Raw genomic sequence first — 14170 nt, 5'->3', positions numbered from 1 at the left:
TATTCCCATTTCCAAAACATTGTCAGTTTTGGAAGTATTCTTCTTAGGTAGGGACTGTTTTCTTATGGAAGGAGACTGAGTTTAATGCAGCTTTTTACTCCCTATGAGAAGTTGCCAGAGCTGTAGCTAAGATTGAAAATGCTTGGCCTATAATTCCAATTTTGCACTTACCAACTTGGTTATTTAGTGGTCCTTCCTTTTAGATTTGTATTAATATGAAGTTTTAGCAGAAGCTTAATATGGGGTAAGTTTTAGCTGTAATCGGGTTGTTCCTTTAGTCAGGGTTAATGAGGGTAATGTTTAAAATTCTCATTTGAAATAGTATATCTCTAATTCCTAATTTTTTTTGAACAGCTGTGAAACCAAAATTACTGAGGAAGCAACTGCAGTTTGACTCAGAGTGGTATGGATGGTGAAGTTGTGCCTGGCTTTATGCCAAAGGCAATCTGGTTCTAGTATGTACACAAGAAAAATTTGTTTCCTTAATTAGCTTTGTCAGTGCTTGCATACTGACTGGTGTACTAGCAAGCATATGTAACTAACTTCTTTTTGCAGTGGCATGTCTTGTACCAGACTGTCATGAGTAATGCCCTTAAATGTTTTAAAAAATCCAAAACCCCATAAGCTTGCTTTTTTCCATAAAGTTGTCCTTATGTACTCAGGACATATGAGTACCTGATAAAATCCTCTCTGCAACAGAGGACAATTCAGTTTTCCTTTGCTCTTCATAGATTTTAAATGGACCTAAGCAGAACTCTATGAAAGTTGTAGTTAAAATAGCAATTTGACTTAACTAATAATAATGGCTGGTAGAAAGAACAGCACAGCAAGGAAAATTGATTTTTTTCATTTGATTGTGTTAGCGTTTCATTAGCTTCACAGCTAATTAATGGAAAACCTAAAATGCACAGGCTTCTAGCGTTCCCTCTGAAATGTTCAAGCCTAGCTTATATACATTCTATAAATGTTTCAAGAAATACAAGCAGGATCAAAGGTTGCTGTCTCCTGAGTGCCAGGACACTCAGATGTCTCTACCAACACTAGGTTATACCTACTGGCAAAGAACAATGGTGGGACTAATTCATTGTGTTCCTTAACCACATCCAACACTTACCATCAGGAATTAATTGTCAAAGATATCAATTTTCCAGTACTATCTGGATTAATGACCCTATGGCTATAGAACACTTGGCCAGCTGGCCTTAGAAATCTGCAACATTGACCTCCAACCTTGGTTTTTGATGTCATCTTCATGTCCTCTCCTTGCTAAGAAACGTGTGAGCAAAATTAAAAACCTTTCCAATACTGTAAGTGCCAAATCAAGCTGCTAGAATCAAATGCAATATAAAATTAAGAGTTACACTTGTGATTTTTAGTAATGGTTTATATGTTACAGTACAGAACTTGTGTAATGCAGTGGACTGGATCAAAGGTAGCCCGGGTTGTATTTTGAGCTTTTTGTCATCTTGGATGTTTCTCTTTCTGTTTTTCTGTTTCCCGCTCTAAACTGTTTGTGTTTGAGGGTGGGAATATTTCTCTGTGATTATGTAGAATACCTAGAACAGTGGGATGTTAACTCCAGTGGGAGTCTTCCCAACCTTGATGATGTGTAATATAGCACATGTTTTTATGAACTGAGCTACGCATATCTATTTTCCTGTATAATACTCTTGCAGACCATGTCATTGGAAACCTGCACTGAAGTTTAAAAACAGTGAAGAGTTAAAGAATAATAGACTTACAGGTTAAGCAACTGTATGGCAGAGTAATAAGTGTATCTGTAGCAATGGTCACTTATTAATATATCATGCGCATCATAATGTAAATGCATGCCTCTAAGGTGTGTATCCCTCTATAGATACCTGTGTGTATGTACTTTCTTGTTACATGAAAGTGCTCATGTTACTTAGAAATGTAGGTAGATAATACTTAAATCAAGAAGCAGGCTAGGCCTCCCAGTGCATAAATTTGAAAGGAAGGAGGAGCAAAAAACCACACATAATATCTAGAGGCGTTGGCTGTTTCCATAGGTAATTCTTTTACTGGTATTTACTGGCCAAGAAGAACATTGAGCTGGTTCATGACAGCCCTGACCTCAGGCAACCCTGTCCATCACAAATTGAAACTTGAGCAGGAAGACTACTACTGTATGTGCTGCTTTGCGGTCACTGTTCTAACCTCCAAGTAGCAGATGTCTCATTTCAAATCCAAACACTTGCCCCCGCAAACTGGAAAAGTAAGTTCCTTACAGCAAGGAAAAATAAGCCATCATCTCCAATGGGAAAAAACCTCACATGAATTAAATTCTTGGCCATCTGGAATAGCTGCGATGCATAGTTTTGCTGGTGCTGTTGAGGAAACTAACCTTTCTTTTATCTCCCATATAAACATTCCAAAGAAAGGTTGAGATCTAGCGCTTGCTCAAACTGGAAAAGAACTGGCTTTGTCAGCATTTGGGCTAATTTTTTGCATCTAGAAACTACTGTAATCACTGGCATAAGATGTCTTTAGTAAACAGTGTGCTAGGAGTTGTGAAGTGAGATGTTCAAAGTGTTGCTAGTTTCTTGAGGTTGTTTGTCTATGTTCTATCGCACTTTTGCCCTTTAAAAAAGGGCTGTTGGACACTAAGCATGATCTCTTGCTTAGATTAGACAAGAAGGCCTGTACAGAGACATAATTTAGTCTTTGGCAAGGAGAGTAGATTTTACAACTACTTGTAACTTCAGCAAGCCCGAAGCCCTGACTGTGACTGGCTGTGTGTGAAGAGTTGGTAAACCCCTACAGATAATCTCATGGTCTTCAGGGAACTAATTTGTAGTCCTGGCTGGAGTTGACACTTTTTGCCCTATTTTCATGCATAACATTGCTACAAGCACAAGTAAGGGATAAAGGGACAGTGCCTAAAAAGGGATGTGTTGTCTGGAAAAACTATCTTTCTACCCATTTCTTGTTTTCCCTCATACTTAAAATGTATGTATTTATTGTCTTGTGGCTCTCCTAGTCTGTAATAAAATAATCCTGCTGCTGTGCTTTAGATAACCCTTTTCCTGCCTATTTTTTTCTCTATATGCCAACAAACCTAGAAGACTTTTCAGAACATAATCTTGTATGTTTTAGTCATTCCATCCTGCCCCAGAAGCATGTGTGTGTGGGACACACAGAAATTTTCACTTTTGTCTCATTTTCTGTTTCTGGTGAGTATTGAGGTCCTAGCTCCATTATATGATTCTACAGAACATAATATTGAGGGTAAGTATCAAAGGAGCATCAAGGTGCTATTAACTGCATTGTACAGTCACTAATCTGGAGATGAAGAAACCATGGACACCAGGGATGACTGTGACTTGCTGCAGATCACACAACTGATCAATGGTCAGATAGAAGTTATTTTTCTGAGAGTAAAAGGAGGTGAAAAAAACACCTGTTTGAAAGCAAGTAGTATATTACCTATGACCTTTTTCTAGTAAAACTAATGCCACCTTGCAGAGATTTGTGTTTCTGGCGTGTTGGAGTGTATCCTGTCTAGTGAAAGGATTTCTTTGCTAGTCTTTGCATTTGTAGGTATACAACATCCCTGGTGTAAGAATAGCAAGTTTTCACTTTTTCAGGAGTTGATTTCCCATTTAAAAAAAATAAATCTAATAGTAGTACCTATCCCCTATGACTAGCTTTTCTTCTTCTTGAATCAAGCTGCTGTAGAGGATCATTTACAGCAAAGGAAGAGTTAAACAAGCTGGAAGAGGCCAAGCACTATTGAGTTGGCAGCACTGCAGACTGTCAGCAGATGTTTTGTGGGGCATTTAGGTAGCAGCCCAGCCTGAATAGGAAGAAGAGTCAGGATAAGAATGGATACTGAAGACTTGAGGACAATGAAATTAGTGCAAGTTGACTTGGAGCATGTGGTTAATCAGTTTGTTTATTTAATGTATTTGATCAAGTTGTCATGATGTATGAAGCATCTGACCGTTATCTGTGTAGACATCAAAACATGAACTTTGAAAAATCTCATTTTCTGGTTAAGAATTTATAAATGCTTGTGTCTTTAACAGAAAGGTGGTTCACTGAGCCATGAACATTTCCTTCAGAATTTGACAGAGAATGGTTGGTAGAGCACTGTACAAAGAGAATCCTGAACCACATGGTCTGCAGCTTCTAGTCTGAAAAAGAGCGTACTGACAGTCTTGGTGCACATCACCATTTCCAGTGTAAGTTGTGGAGAAAGGATATAAAGCACATTGCAGTAATCTACAGGATGAGGAACTGAGTTTCTCCTCTGATATACGTGTGCCTTTGTTTCCTAATGAAATGAGTCAGACCTGAGACTTTTCCATTTCAGGGTCAGATCCATGAAGATTACCCTAAGATGATGAGACATACGTTCTTTATTTACAATGTCGCTGTATTCATCCTTTGATACAATATAAAGTATGTTGGTTCCTTTCTCCTAGTTCTTTTCCTTTCAATGTTAAAAACCTGGAAAAGAACAACTGTCAGCTTCCTCTAACTCAGAAGAGCCCTTGGGGTCTCATCACTCTTAGTTGAAATTTTTAGTGATAGTTAAACTATGTGCTAGATTGAGCCCCATGATGAATTAAGAAAGTACAATTTGATGATAAAAGTTAGCTTGTTCAAATTTACAAGTGCATCACGCAGTGGGCACATCTCCAGAGTTTGTATCACTTTACATATAAGCATAGAACTGCCTTTAAAAACAATTCATACCTGATTTTTCTAGCTAAAATAGAAGGAATTTTTGTGTTATTTCAACTGATTAAATAACCTCACTCCTTTAAATTGTTCTCATCCTGTGTCAGTCCCTCTTCTATTACATATAAATTAGCATACAAGTTCAATCAAATAATATAAACGAGGGGATTTTTAACTTCAGTTTTCTAAGCTACAGTGCTGATCAGTGTGGGCTGAAATATAATTTTAGGTCTTTTCCTCTGAAAGCAACCTGCTCAACTGTAATGAGGTATTCATGTGGCCTTACAACCTCATCACTGCAGTCTTTGAATATTGCATGAATCTTACTAGTTTTAAAATAATTTACTGCCACATAGACGTGAAAATCAGTTCTATTTTTTATTGTTTCCTTTTATAACATTTACACTTGTCTGGGAAATAGAAACTTCTTACAGCAAGTGAAGAAAGTGAGAAACTCTGAGATGTCGACAACTTTAAAAGAGGAAGAACAATCCTGGTTACTGTTGAAAATGTTTGCTTTGCTAAGCAAACTTCCTAAGTAAGGTAAGGCAAGGAAATACCTTGCTACTTGTTGATCTAGTTGCTTGACTTATATTCAGGAGGAGCAATTTTACGAATAGAGCGTACAGGATGAGGAAACAAAAAAGGGGGTTTTATTATAAAGGTAATTTACAGAGATTTCAAAACATTTTGTGTATTCCTGTGCAACATACATTAAATGACTGTCCCTATTTTAAAAAGCTAATGATGTAAATGATAAATACAAGTAGGCAAGGAAAAGCAAGTCAAGGTGGACAACACAGACTGATGCTAATTGCAAGGCATGAGCAAATGTTAGCTACATTTGTGTTTTCCTTAGCCAATAACAGAATGGATTTGTCAATGCACTGCAGAGCAAGTAATGTTACAAAAGCAGTTGAAGTCTGAGGGTGCTTCTTGTTACCAGAAGTGAGAAGTGGGGTAAAAGTAAAGCATAAAGATTGAATGATCAATTGTTTGGGTATGAGTTTATGGAATTCAGTAGTTTTGGGGATTTGGGTTCTTTTTGGCGTTTTTCTTTGAAGGAGTAAAGAGTGCTGGCTAAAATTGTTTTGTCTCAGTATTAGGGATAAATGAGGAAAAAAGGTAAATCTAGAACTTGGAGAAAAAAAATGATAGTTTTTATAGAAACAATGAGATCTGAGGCAACTAAAGGATGATTAGGGTTAAATGGTTTTATGATACTATAAAACTTTGGTCAGTTTTACTGATTACACTTAATTTTCTCAGGTTAGTTCAAAGTCAGGGGAGAGGGTACGTACAGCTGCAGTGAATCTGCTCTCTTAAGTTAGGGAAAGTGTATACTGTTTGTTAGGCATTAGTCTGGGTCGGATTTTGAACCAAAATGTGCTCGAACACCTCTGAGCATGCAGTGGGAGCTATGAGTGTGTACTTCTTACCTAAAGAGACAGGGGAATTGTGTTTCATCTGTCAAGAATTAAATTACAACTGAAAGATTCTGAAACCATCAGTGAAAAAATTATCTTTGGTTTTGTAAAAGAAATAAGTTGGCATATATGATTAATTTGGAAAAAGCTGTTTGTTCCAAAACAAGGATGGTGACAGTATTTTACAGATCACCTTTGACAGCAGTATATTTTATGAATTGTCTCGACATTGCTCTTCTTCTCCTTATCGGCTTATACTGACCTCTCCTATTGCTGCAACGCCCTGCTGTGAAAGCAACAGTACAACAGCAAAGGAAGATGAGAGAAGAGCAAAAAACAACAGGAATCAACCAGACACCCAAAGCTGCAGCTTCCCAGGCAGGTGCCTCATTATCCGAAGTATAATTCCTACCACTGTAGCCTTTGGTTTCATTTAAGTGTTGCTTACTGCTGTTCAGACGAGGAGGAGTGGGCATGTGGGATAATACCTCGGCAGACTTTGATATCAAAGTTGAGTGTGCAGCCTTCTTGTCTGAGCTGGTGGTTGACATAGTGCTTACTGAAGTTGTGCATGTCCTCTTAGCAAAATGATCATCTGGTGGAAAAGTTTCTGCCCTGGAATAAGTAGTAACCTCAGGTTTTTGGACTGTCAGGCTTGTGCTGGAGGTGTAAGTGTTTGCTGTTAAGCTGTGGCTGGTGGTAGAAGAGGGAGCTTGGAGCAGAAGAGAGCTCGACGTGGCATTATGATGCTGGCATCTTTCCCACTCGGTGGACTTTGTGCTGTTTTGACTTTCATATTTACTCGGTGTGGAGTGAGTATTTGGCTCTTTGGATGTCAGTTTTTCAAAAATAAGAAGATCTGGATCAATCCCTATTAAATCATAAACAATGTTAGTTTATGCGATAAAAGCTCATCTGCACACCCACGAAAGGAGCACATGGAGACAACGGCAGGTCAGGGAGCCCAAATAATACCCATCAACACCTTTTGGACTGGGGGTGTCACTGCCTAGGGTTATGGGACACTTCATGGGATGCAAGGGAAGTGCATTTAGGGATTGCACAGGACTTACTATGGGATGCTTAGGGAAGGAACCAAAGGTGAGGAAAGGGAGGGATCTAGGCTACTGGGGAGTAGGGGAGTCCTGACAAACGGGGGCTGTGTGTGTGACAGTCTGCACCAGCAACTGGAGGGGGGCTGCACCCTCAGGGGCTCGGACATCTGGGTGACAGCAACTGGGGAGACTGGGGTCCAGGCTGGGCAGACTGAGTATCTGAGCCCAGCTGGGGGGATTCACATTGTACAGAGGTGTGTATATATATTTTCACTAGCAGATCTCTGTTGTGTACAGCCAGAAAAAGCAGGATGAGGCTCTTGGTGCTACCTGTGTTCGTGTGTCTGCTTTATGCATTTGTCTGGGTTACCTGTGTGGCTGGCTGTGTATATATGCATACTTGTGGTAGGTATGTGTGCTCTTTGTGCATGTACCTAATGGGAATACACTTTCAGCCTTGCTACTGGTTGGATCTGGGGACATGGAGCAGTGGCAGCTTCGCCTCTCAGTCTGTCAGATCTGGTATGGTGTTTTCCCCAAGCATAGTATCGATTAGGTACTCGGAGCATGACTCTTGAGAGCAGGATGTATCTTCAAGGTCCTTTCTCAGGTATTGAATGGAAGAAAGGGGGGAAGTATTCTCAGAAGTAGGTACATTAATGAATAAGGAAAGAAGTCTTATGCTTTTTTAGCATTGCATGTTACTTCAGAAGATCTTCCAGCACAGCAACTGACCTAGTATATTTTTAATGTTTCCTATAGTTGCTATGTTTTCAGCCTTTATAAGTGAAATGTTTAATTACCTGTTGTGATGTTGTACAAAATGACATTGATTCTAGCCTTTAATATGCAGCTTTCCAATGCTGGGCAAGACACGTGCAGGCAATTCATATTCTCATGAATGGCTCCATGGTAGAACACTGCTAGATTGCAGGAAACTGCAAGACAAAAAGAATAAAGTTGAGCTTATCAGCATAATGACCATTGCATTTTGCGTGTTGTTATATTATTTAACATCAGAAGATCATTAATACTGGGCAGCTCCATAGTACTTTAAATCTGTGGTTCTCTGATTATCATGTAAACTAATTAAGTATCCAGTCAGAAAAGCAGAACTACTTATAATTATGTTCTTATTTTACATCTGGAGAAAAGGAACTGAATAGCCATCTAAATTCTAAATGTATCTGATTAAATAAAATCATATGCTTTATCTTGTAGTCCCCCTACCAGTTGCCTGCCTTCATGTCTCTAATGCAGTGAGTGGACCATTTCTAAAAGTAAAGCTATCAAGGAAGGCACCTTTAAAGTGTTTCCTTTTGTGTAATATACCTGTCTGCTTGAAACTGGACTGCAACCACTCATTTCACCCAGACTATTAAAAAACATCCTGAACTCCAATAAGCAAGTGACATCCTGCCCTGCTGCCAGTTCCCATTCGTTTTCTCTGTTTGCCTTTGGACTATTGTATTTCTGTGAATAGAGCAGTTTAGACAATTCTTCATCTACGTTTGGAGGTTCAGTTTTATCTTCCCACATCAGAAATCAGGGCTAAAGTAATAATGAAAAAATGCCTGAACAACTTGTCGCTGAAACCCCATTTTCAAAAGTATATGATGTGCAAATCCTAATGTTTTAAGATTTAGATTGAAAATGTATGCTAAAATACTTATTAGAGTCACACTATATAAAAAGCAGGAAAGATTCTTCTTTCAGAGTCTTATAGTACATCAAAATCTTAAGTCAAAATATCAAGTCAAAAGTTAATTTTATTTTATTACATCAATGTGCTTGGAACAGGATCAATGTTAGTTTTTGGTTTAGTTGTACAAAGTTTTGGGGTTTTTATTTATTTCATTTTACCTGCCTTGAATGTAGCCTCCATACCTGAACTAATACGGCTACCTGCAATTAAAAATGTATTGGCAGGACAGGGCTTTATAAATGTGTTCTATTTATTTAGGTATTTATTCTGAACATTTTTCTCACATGTGTAAGTAATGAAAATAATTTGTAATGCTTCTGCAATGTATAACAGAAAAAGTCATGCAACTTTTTCCATTTTATGTGTACCTTAAAAAAAAAAAAATCCCTAACCTATGTACAAATGAGAAAAGAAAGAAAATATTCTAAACCTGAGCTTACTATCTTTTCTGTATTATTTGTATTTTTTCATCTAGTAGCCTCAATACTGCATCATAGATTTAACACAGTAAACACACACCTTGAAAATGTTTTTTTTCTGTCATAATGCACTTACCTGCCCTAAAAGCGAAGTATTTTCAAAAAATGTATACAATTAATCAAAGATAATAATCAGCAATTTTTCTTTCACTGATGTAATTTTCATGTACTATATCTACCTCTAGTTAGGCTTCATCAGTTTCCAGTTCTATGTCATAGGAACTTGAGCTTAGAGTAGATATTTATGAAAGTGAGACCAGTACAAAGAAGGTTATGTGATTATCAAAACAATAGTAGAACATAACTTGTGGAAGACAGAATGATAATCTTATAGGGATTATAGAAAGCTCTGGCTTTATTATATACCAATTGGTTTACATTGTTCTTTAAAAGATTAGAAACATTTTGTAGTGCTAGAGAAGATATTTAGCCAGTACATAACTATTTTGATATATTTCCTGAGAAATACAGGCATTTCAACAGGTGAGATATAAAAAACATTGGCTTCTACAGATAAAGGAATTTAAAATCCAGTGACTGTTTTTAAGAAAATAATTCTGAGTATAGAAATATTTCTAGGCATCAGTAAACATTTTGCATCATTTTTAGCATAAGTTAACAGTCTAAAAGACAAAGCCCTTCAAATATTTCTGTGAAATATCTATGTAGTACTTGCTTTTCTGTGATATCTTTTGTTCAAGGGTTCTTAAAGAGTCTGCAAACACTAACAATGTGGTATTATTGAAGTCATTGTTTGAAATATCACAATTTTCAGATATTTCTTCACATTGACGATTTTTCTTCCAACAGAAAACTGTTCTTCACTTGCATCACATGTAGCAGTATGTACCCTTGCCTTCAGACCCAGGTATACAATGTTCTGGATTTTGTCAAAATTGTTCTTTCCTCATAGAATTTAAGACATAAGTTGACTCTCCCCAGGAATGCAGCTGGCAGTTACATCAGTTATGTGAATGTCAAGTTGTCAAGGTCATATTTTTGCTCATAATTCAAAATGTCATCAAAATTTATATTGACTGCTTTTAGTAACTGGTACCTCACTTTCATCCTCCATATCCAAAAACCTTTCAAGTCTTTTGAGTTTTGTGGTCAAATTTAGGCACCACAGACACACATTTCATGCACACTCCTAAAATATACTCCTACAGTGTACCAATGCAGTGTGATATAGAGAAAGTATGGTCTTGGGCTTAAGAAAAGCAATGATTTTTCTTATTTTTATTCTGAGTCTGAGTTTACAAGGCTAGGGAAAAGGGCTTGCCAGCTGAATAACTGCTATTACTTATTGCCCTAATTTTATTGTTCATATTAACGTTATACCTGGGTTGCACCAGAAACATGGCGTAAACACAGAACAAGACAGTGCTCTCTCCAAGAAACTGAATATTCTTGTGTTTCAGAGAAGGACAAATTATGTGTTCCCTCCCCTTTCCCCTCACCATGTCCTAGTCTAGTACCATACTCCATGAAGAAGAGTCCTGTTGGAATCAGTGTCACTGTTTTTTCTCTACAGGAGTAGATGGTGATGGATCCTGAAGAGTTATTGTTTTAATGTTGGCATTGCCCTCAAGCTTTGTAACAGAAATCTAAAATTTCAAAGCAGACTTTCAGATTTTCATGTGTTTCTAGTGTAGTCTTCTAAAAAATTCAGATTATCAGATTTCTTTCTATGGGACTGATGGTGGGGGAACAGTTACAATGTGCCTCTGCTTTCCTGCCTCAAAAAAATACATGCATCCTTGGTTTTGGTTTTTTTTTTTTTTTTTTGCATTATTTCTTCTTCAAGTAAAGGAATGTTTAGATAAAAATTACCCAAAATATTTTTCCTCAAATGTTGTGATATAAAATTTAATGTATGCCACGATCTTGGTAATAAACACTTACCATTCCTCAGAAGGCAGCAGGTTCTGCTGCACTGTTGGGGTGAGACTTCTGCATAAATCTTCAGCACCTGGGCTCCCCTCTTCTGTGATTCCCGCAGGTCAATCAGAAGACCTGGGAAGCGTCGGATCCAGCAGTTCTTGTAAAAGGTAGTGGGTGAGCAGAGAGAGTCCGACTCCACAGCCAAACGCAGAACCAACAGCACTTCGGCTACTGCCACCAGCAGAACCATTTCTTCGATGTAATGGGCTTAATCAGCACGCTTTCTCCTCCATGGATGGATGCATTAAAGTTTGGACCAGCATTTTAAGAGACAATCTCTTGAGTGGTGAGGATACTGCCAATTCTGCCAGGGACATGGGCCAGGGGATATTTTTTCCAAACAATTCCCATGATGCTCGTTGGGCAGCTGCTGGAAGGAAGCAGCTGGTTTAGGAGCTACATACAATTATAATAGTTATTGCTGCTGTTCCCTAACTTGATCATTTGAAGACAGTTTTTGAAGGACAAAAGGCACAGGTAGGTTTTAGTCATTCAGAGAACTTGTTTCTTTGGTCCCCAGTTTGTGTCTCTTGTCCTTCTAAGACCAAACTAGGCAGACAGCCTTGACCTGTGGTGAATAATGGTAAACTCAGCATATTGTTTCACCTCAGCTCTGAAAGTATGCAGTACAGTCACTTGAGAGCGGGTAGGTCTGCCACTTTGTTCAGGCACGCTATTACACTCAACACAGTAGAAACAGCTCAGTTTAGTTTCTTAACACTTTTTTAATTATCTGGCGGCTGCAAATATAGTTTCCTTCTTTACTAACAAACTGAATTATCTAATTCTGTCTGCTAGCCAGAGGTGGAAATTTGTTCCCCTTCCCTACTCTGTTTTGGTTGCAGGAATAATACAATTTTATTTGCAAAGATCTAGAAATAGATTAATATGACTGGAGAAGGCTGTAACCTGCATTCATCTCTGGACCAGACAGGTAATCAGAGTCCTGCCCCTAATAAGTTTAAGAATATTGACCAGTCTGTATGGGTTTTTCTGCTTATGTTTAAGCATTGGAAAAGGCCTGTGAGACTTAAAGAAAGAAAACAGAGTTGGCATATAGGGAGGCAAGTTTTCAAGCACCTGGTCTGAAACCTGGAACTCCCAAGTGTTTTGTTTCTTAAAAGGACCCAGTTTCATCCCCGATTCCCACTTCTGTATGCAAGATTCCCACTTCTGTATGCCTTTCATACAGAAAGGCTTTAAAATATTACAATACATGAGTTGATTTAAACTCAATGGACTACATAGTGATGTTGAGAGAGCTAGGTAGAAATATGGTTGTCTGCTATAAAAATTGTGTGTTGAATATATAAAAATATTTTAGACTGCATTTTTTTCCTTCAAGATTAGAATCAAGGAATTTCCCCAGTTCTATATAAAGTACAGATCGGTTACATGTCGCGAGGGTTGGGGGGGGAAAGCCTCAAACTCATTTGAATTCTTTAGTCATTGTAGCCGGTGTTTATTTTGCAAAACAAGGCCCCCAAGTTTGGAAATGAGCCAACATGTATACAATTTTGTTCCACACAGAGCTCCTTAGAAAGTAGTAGATCTTAGAGTAGGTTAAGTCCTGTTGATCCAATAGCAAGACCAAGGCATTTATTTATTCAGTGGAACTACTGTCTATAATAAGGAGGATTCCAAATAAATGTCTATTTTATGCAGACTGCATGTCTGTTGGGGGGGTTACGTGAATTAAATTGTAAGGAAGAGCGTAAGTGGGTAATTCTTTAAGCCTCTGTCCTGAAAACCAGCTCTTGGTACTTGTGTTGTTTTATTTAGTTTTGGTGGTTTGATGTGCTTTATTTTTATTTTAATGTCTGTGAAAATCACTTCTTAAAACCTTAAATATGTTTCTGTACACCTGTTAGTTTGCATTCAGTGGACTGGGATGTTTTTTAGGCATTTATCTACTATTGCCACAAGTACTATTGACAGTGTATTTTTCTAAAATTTTTGTTTCAGATTTCCAAATTTCCAAATTCAGCTTTCTGTAAGACTTGCATGCAAAAATGTTGATTCCTGATTACTTTCCTCACTCCTACTCTTCCCACATCTCCAAGAAGAGAAATCTAGAATATTCTGAATAACTCGGGGAAGCATTTAACAAGGAGATGAAACTGATACAAACCAAGTATTTATACTGGGTAAAGCTGAATGTGTCTTTAGTCCATTTAAATAAACAGAACTATTTGCATGAGCAAAAAATTAGATGTAATAGGTAGCTTTGATTGTATATGTATTTGTAGTTACATAAAGATTATGTCTGTAGATAAAGAAACTGTCTCAGTTCCTCTGGTTTTGTATGTTTGATGCCTTGCAAGGTATGTGTGTAGATAACATGTATGTTTACTTCTTCCTTTCAGGAAAAAAAAGTAATAATAAAGGACTAGCCCTGTGACCTATTTCAGTTAGATGGACCTGAAATGCCATATGATTTCTTTGATTTCAGTGGAGCTCTGTCCAGACATTAAGATAAAGTGCGAGACTGGATGTGAACGTGACTGAGCATCTAAACATCTTTCAGACCATTCAGTAAATCTTCCTCTGGCATCATGTTTTGAATAAAGTAACAAAATCTCAAGTACCTGTTACTTCCATTGAGGCAGTCTCCAAACACAGTAAGTGACAGTACTCACTGTGCCTAATATTTAATTATGTATTTGCAAAAATAGGCTTGGGTAACCAGCCCTGTTGTGTACAGATCTATGTGTTTTCAATGTATATTTAATGTATATTCAATGTATATTTTGCCAATAGACACGTTGCTACTCTGAGTACCTTCATGTTTTTATTCTGTTCTGCTGCGTGCTTCAAACAAGCAGCGTTTTTTTCCTTTTCGTTACTTGTCAT

General features: G+C 37.7%; 1 protein-coding gene across 1 annotated transcript; it reads right to left on the bottom strand.

Annotated features, from left to right (window-relative positions):
• Window positions 1-5742: 5742 nt before the first annotated feature.
• On the bottom strand, window positions 5743-11507 carry MANSC4 (MANSC domain containing 4). The gene is made up of 3 exons (XM_075051204.1): window positions 11279-11507; window positions 7993-8127; window positions 5743-7005 (listed from the first exon to the last, which is right to left on the bottom strand). Exons 1-3 carry the CDS (start codon window positions 11505-11507, stop codon window positions 6317-6319), a joined length of 1053 nt encoding a protein of 350 aa, XP_074907305.1. The 3' UTR covers window positions 5743-6316.
• Between the last annotated feature and the right edge of the window lie 2663 nt (window positions 11508-14170).

This window comes from Buteo buteo, chromosome 19 (assembly GCF_964188355.1).
Source record: "Buteo buteo chromosome 19, bButBut1.hap1.1, whole genome shotgun sequence".
Lineage (NCBI taxonomy): Eukaryota > Metazoa > Chordata > Aves > Accipitriformes > Accipitridae > Buteo > Buteo buteo.
The sequence above is the reverse complement of the archived record's forward strand: the minus strand, read 5'-3'. Positions and strand labels throughout refer to the sequence as shown.

What these genes read in the sequence shown, in the direction of transcription:
- MANSC4 (XM_075051204.1), bottom strand. Translation starts at nt 11,507, where the DNA reads ATGGTTCTGCTGGTGGCAGTAGCCGAAGTGCTGTTGGTTCTGCGTTTG. An exon ending in CTGCTGCCTTCTGAGGAATG is followed by an intron (nt 8,128 to 11,278) that starts GTAAGTGTTTAT and finishes TTTGTCTTGCAG; the next exon opens with TTTCCTGCAATCTAGCAGTG. An exon ending in TTTGTACAACATCACAACAG is followed by an intron (nt 7,006 to 7,992) that starts GTAATTAAACAT and finishes ATGATTTAATAG; the next exon opens with GGATTGATCCAGATCTTCTT.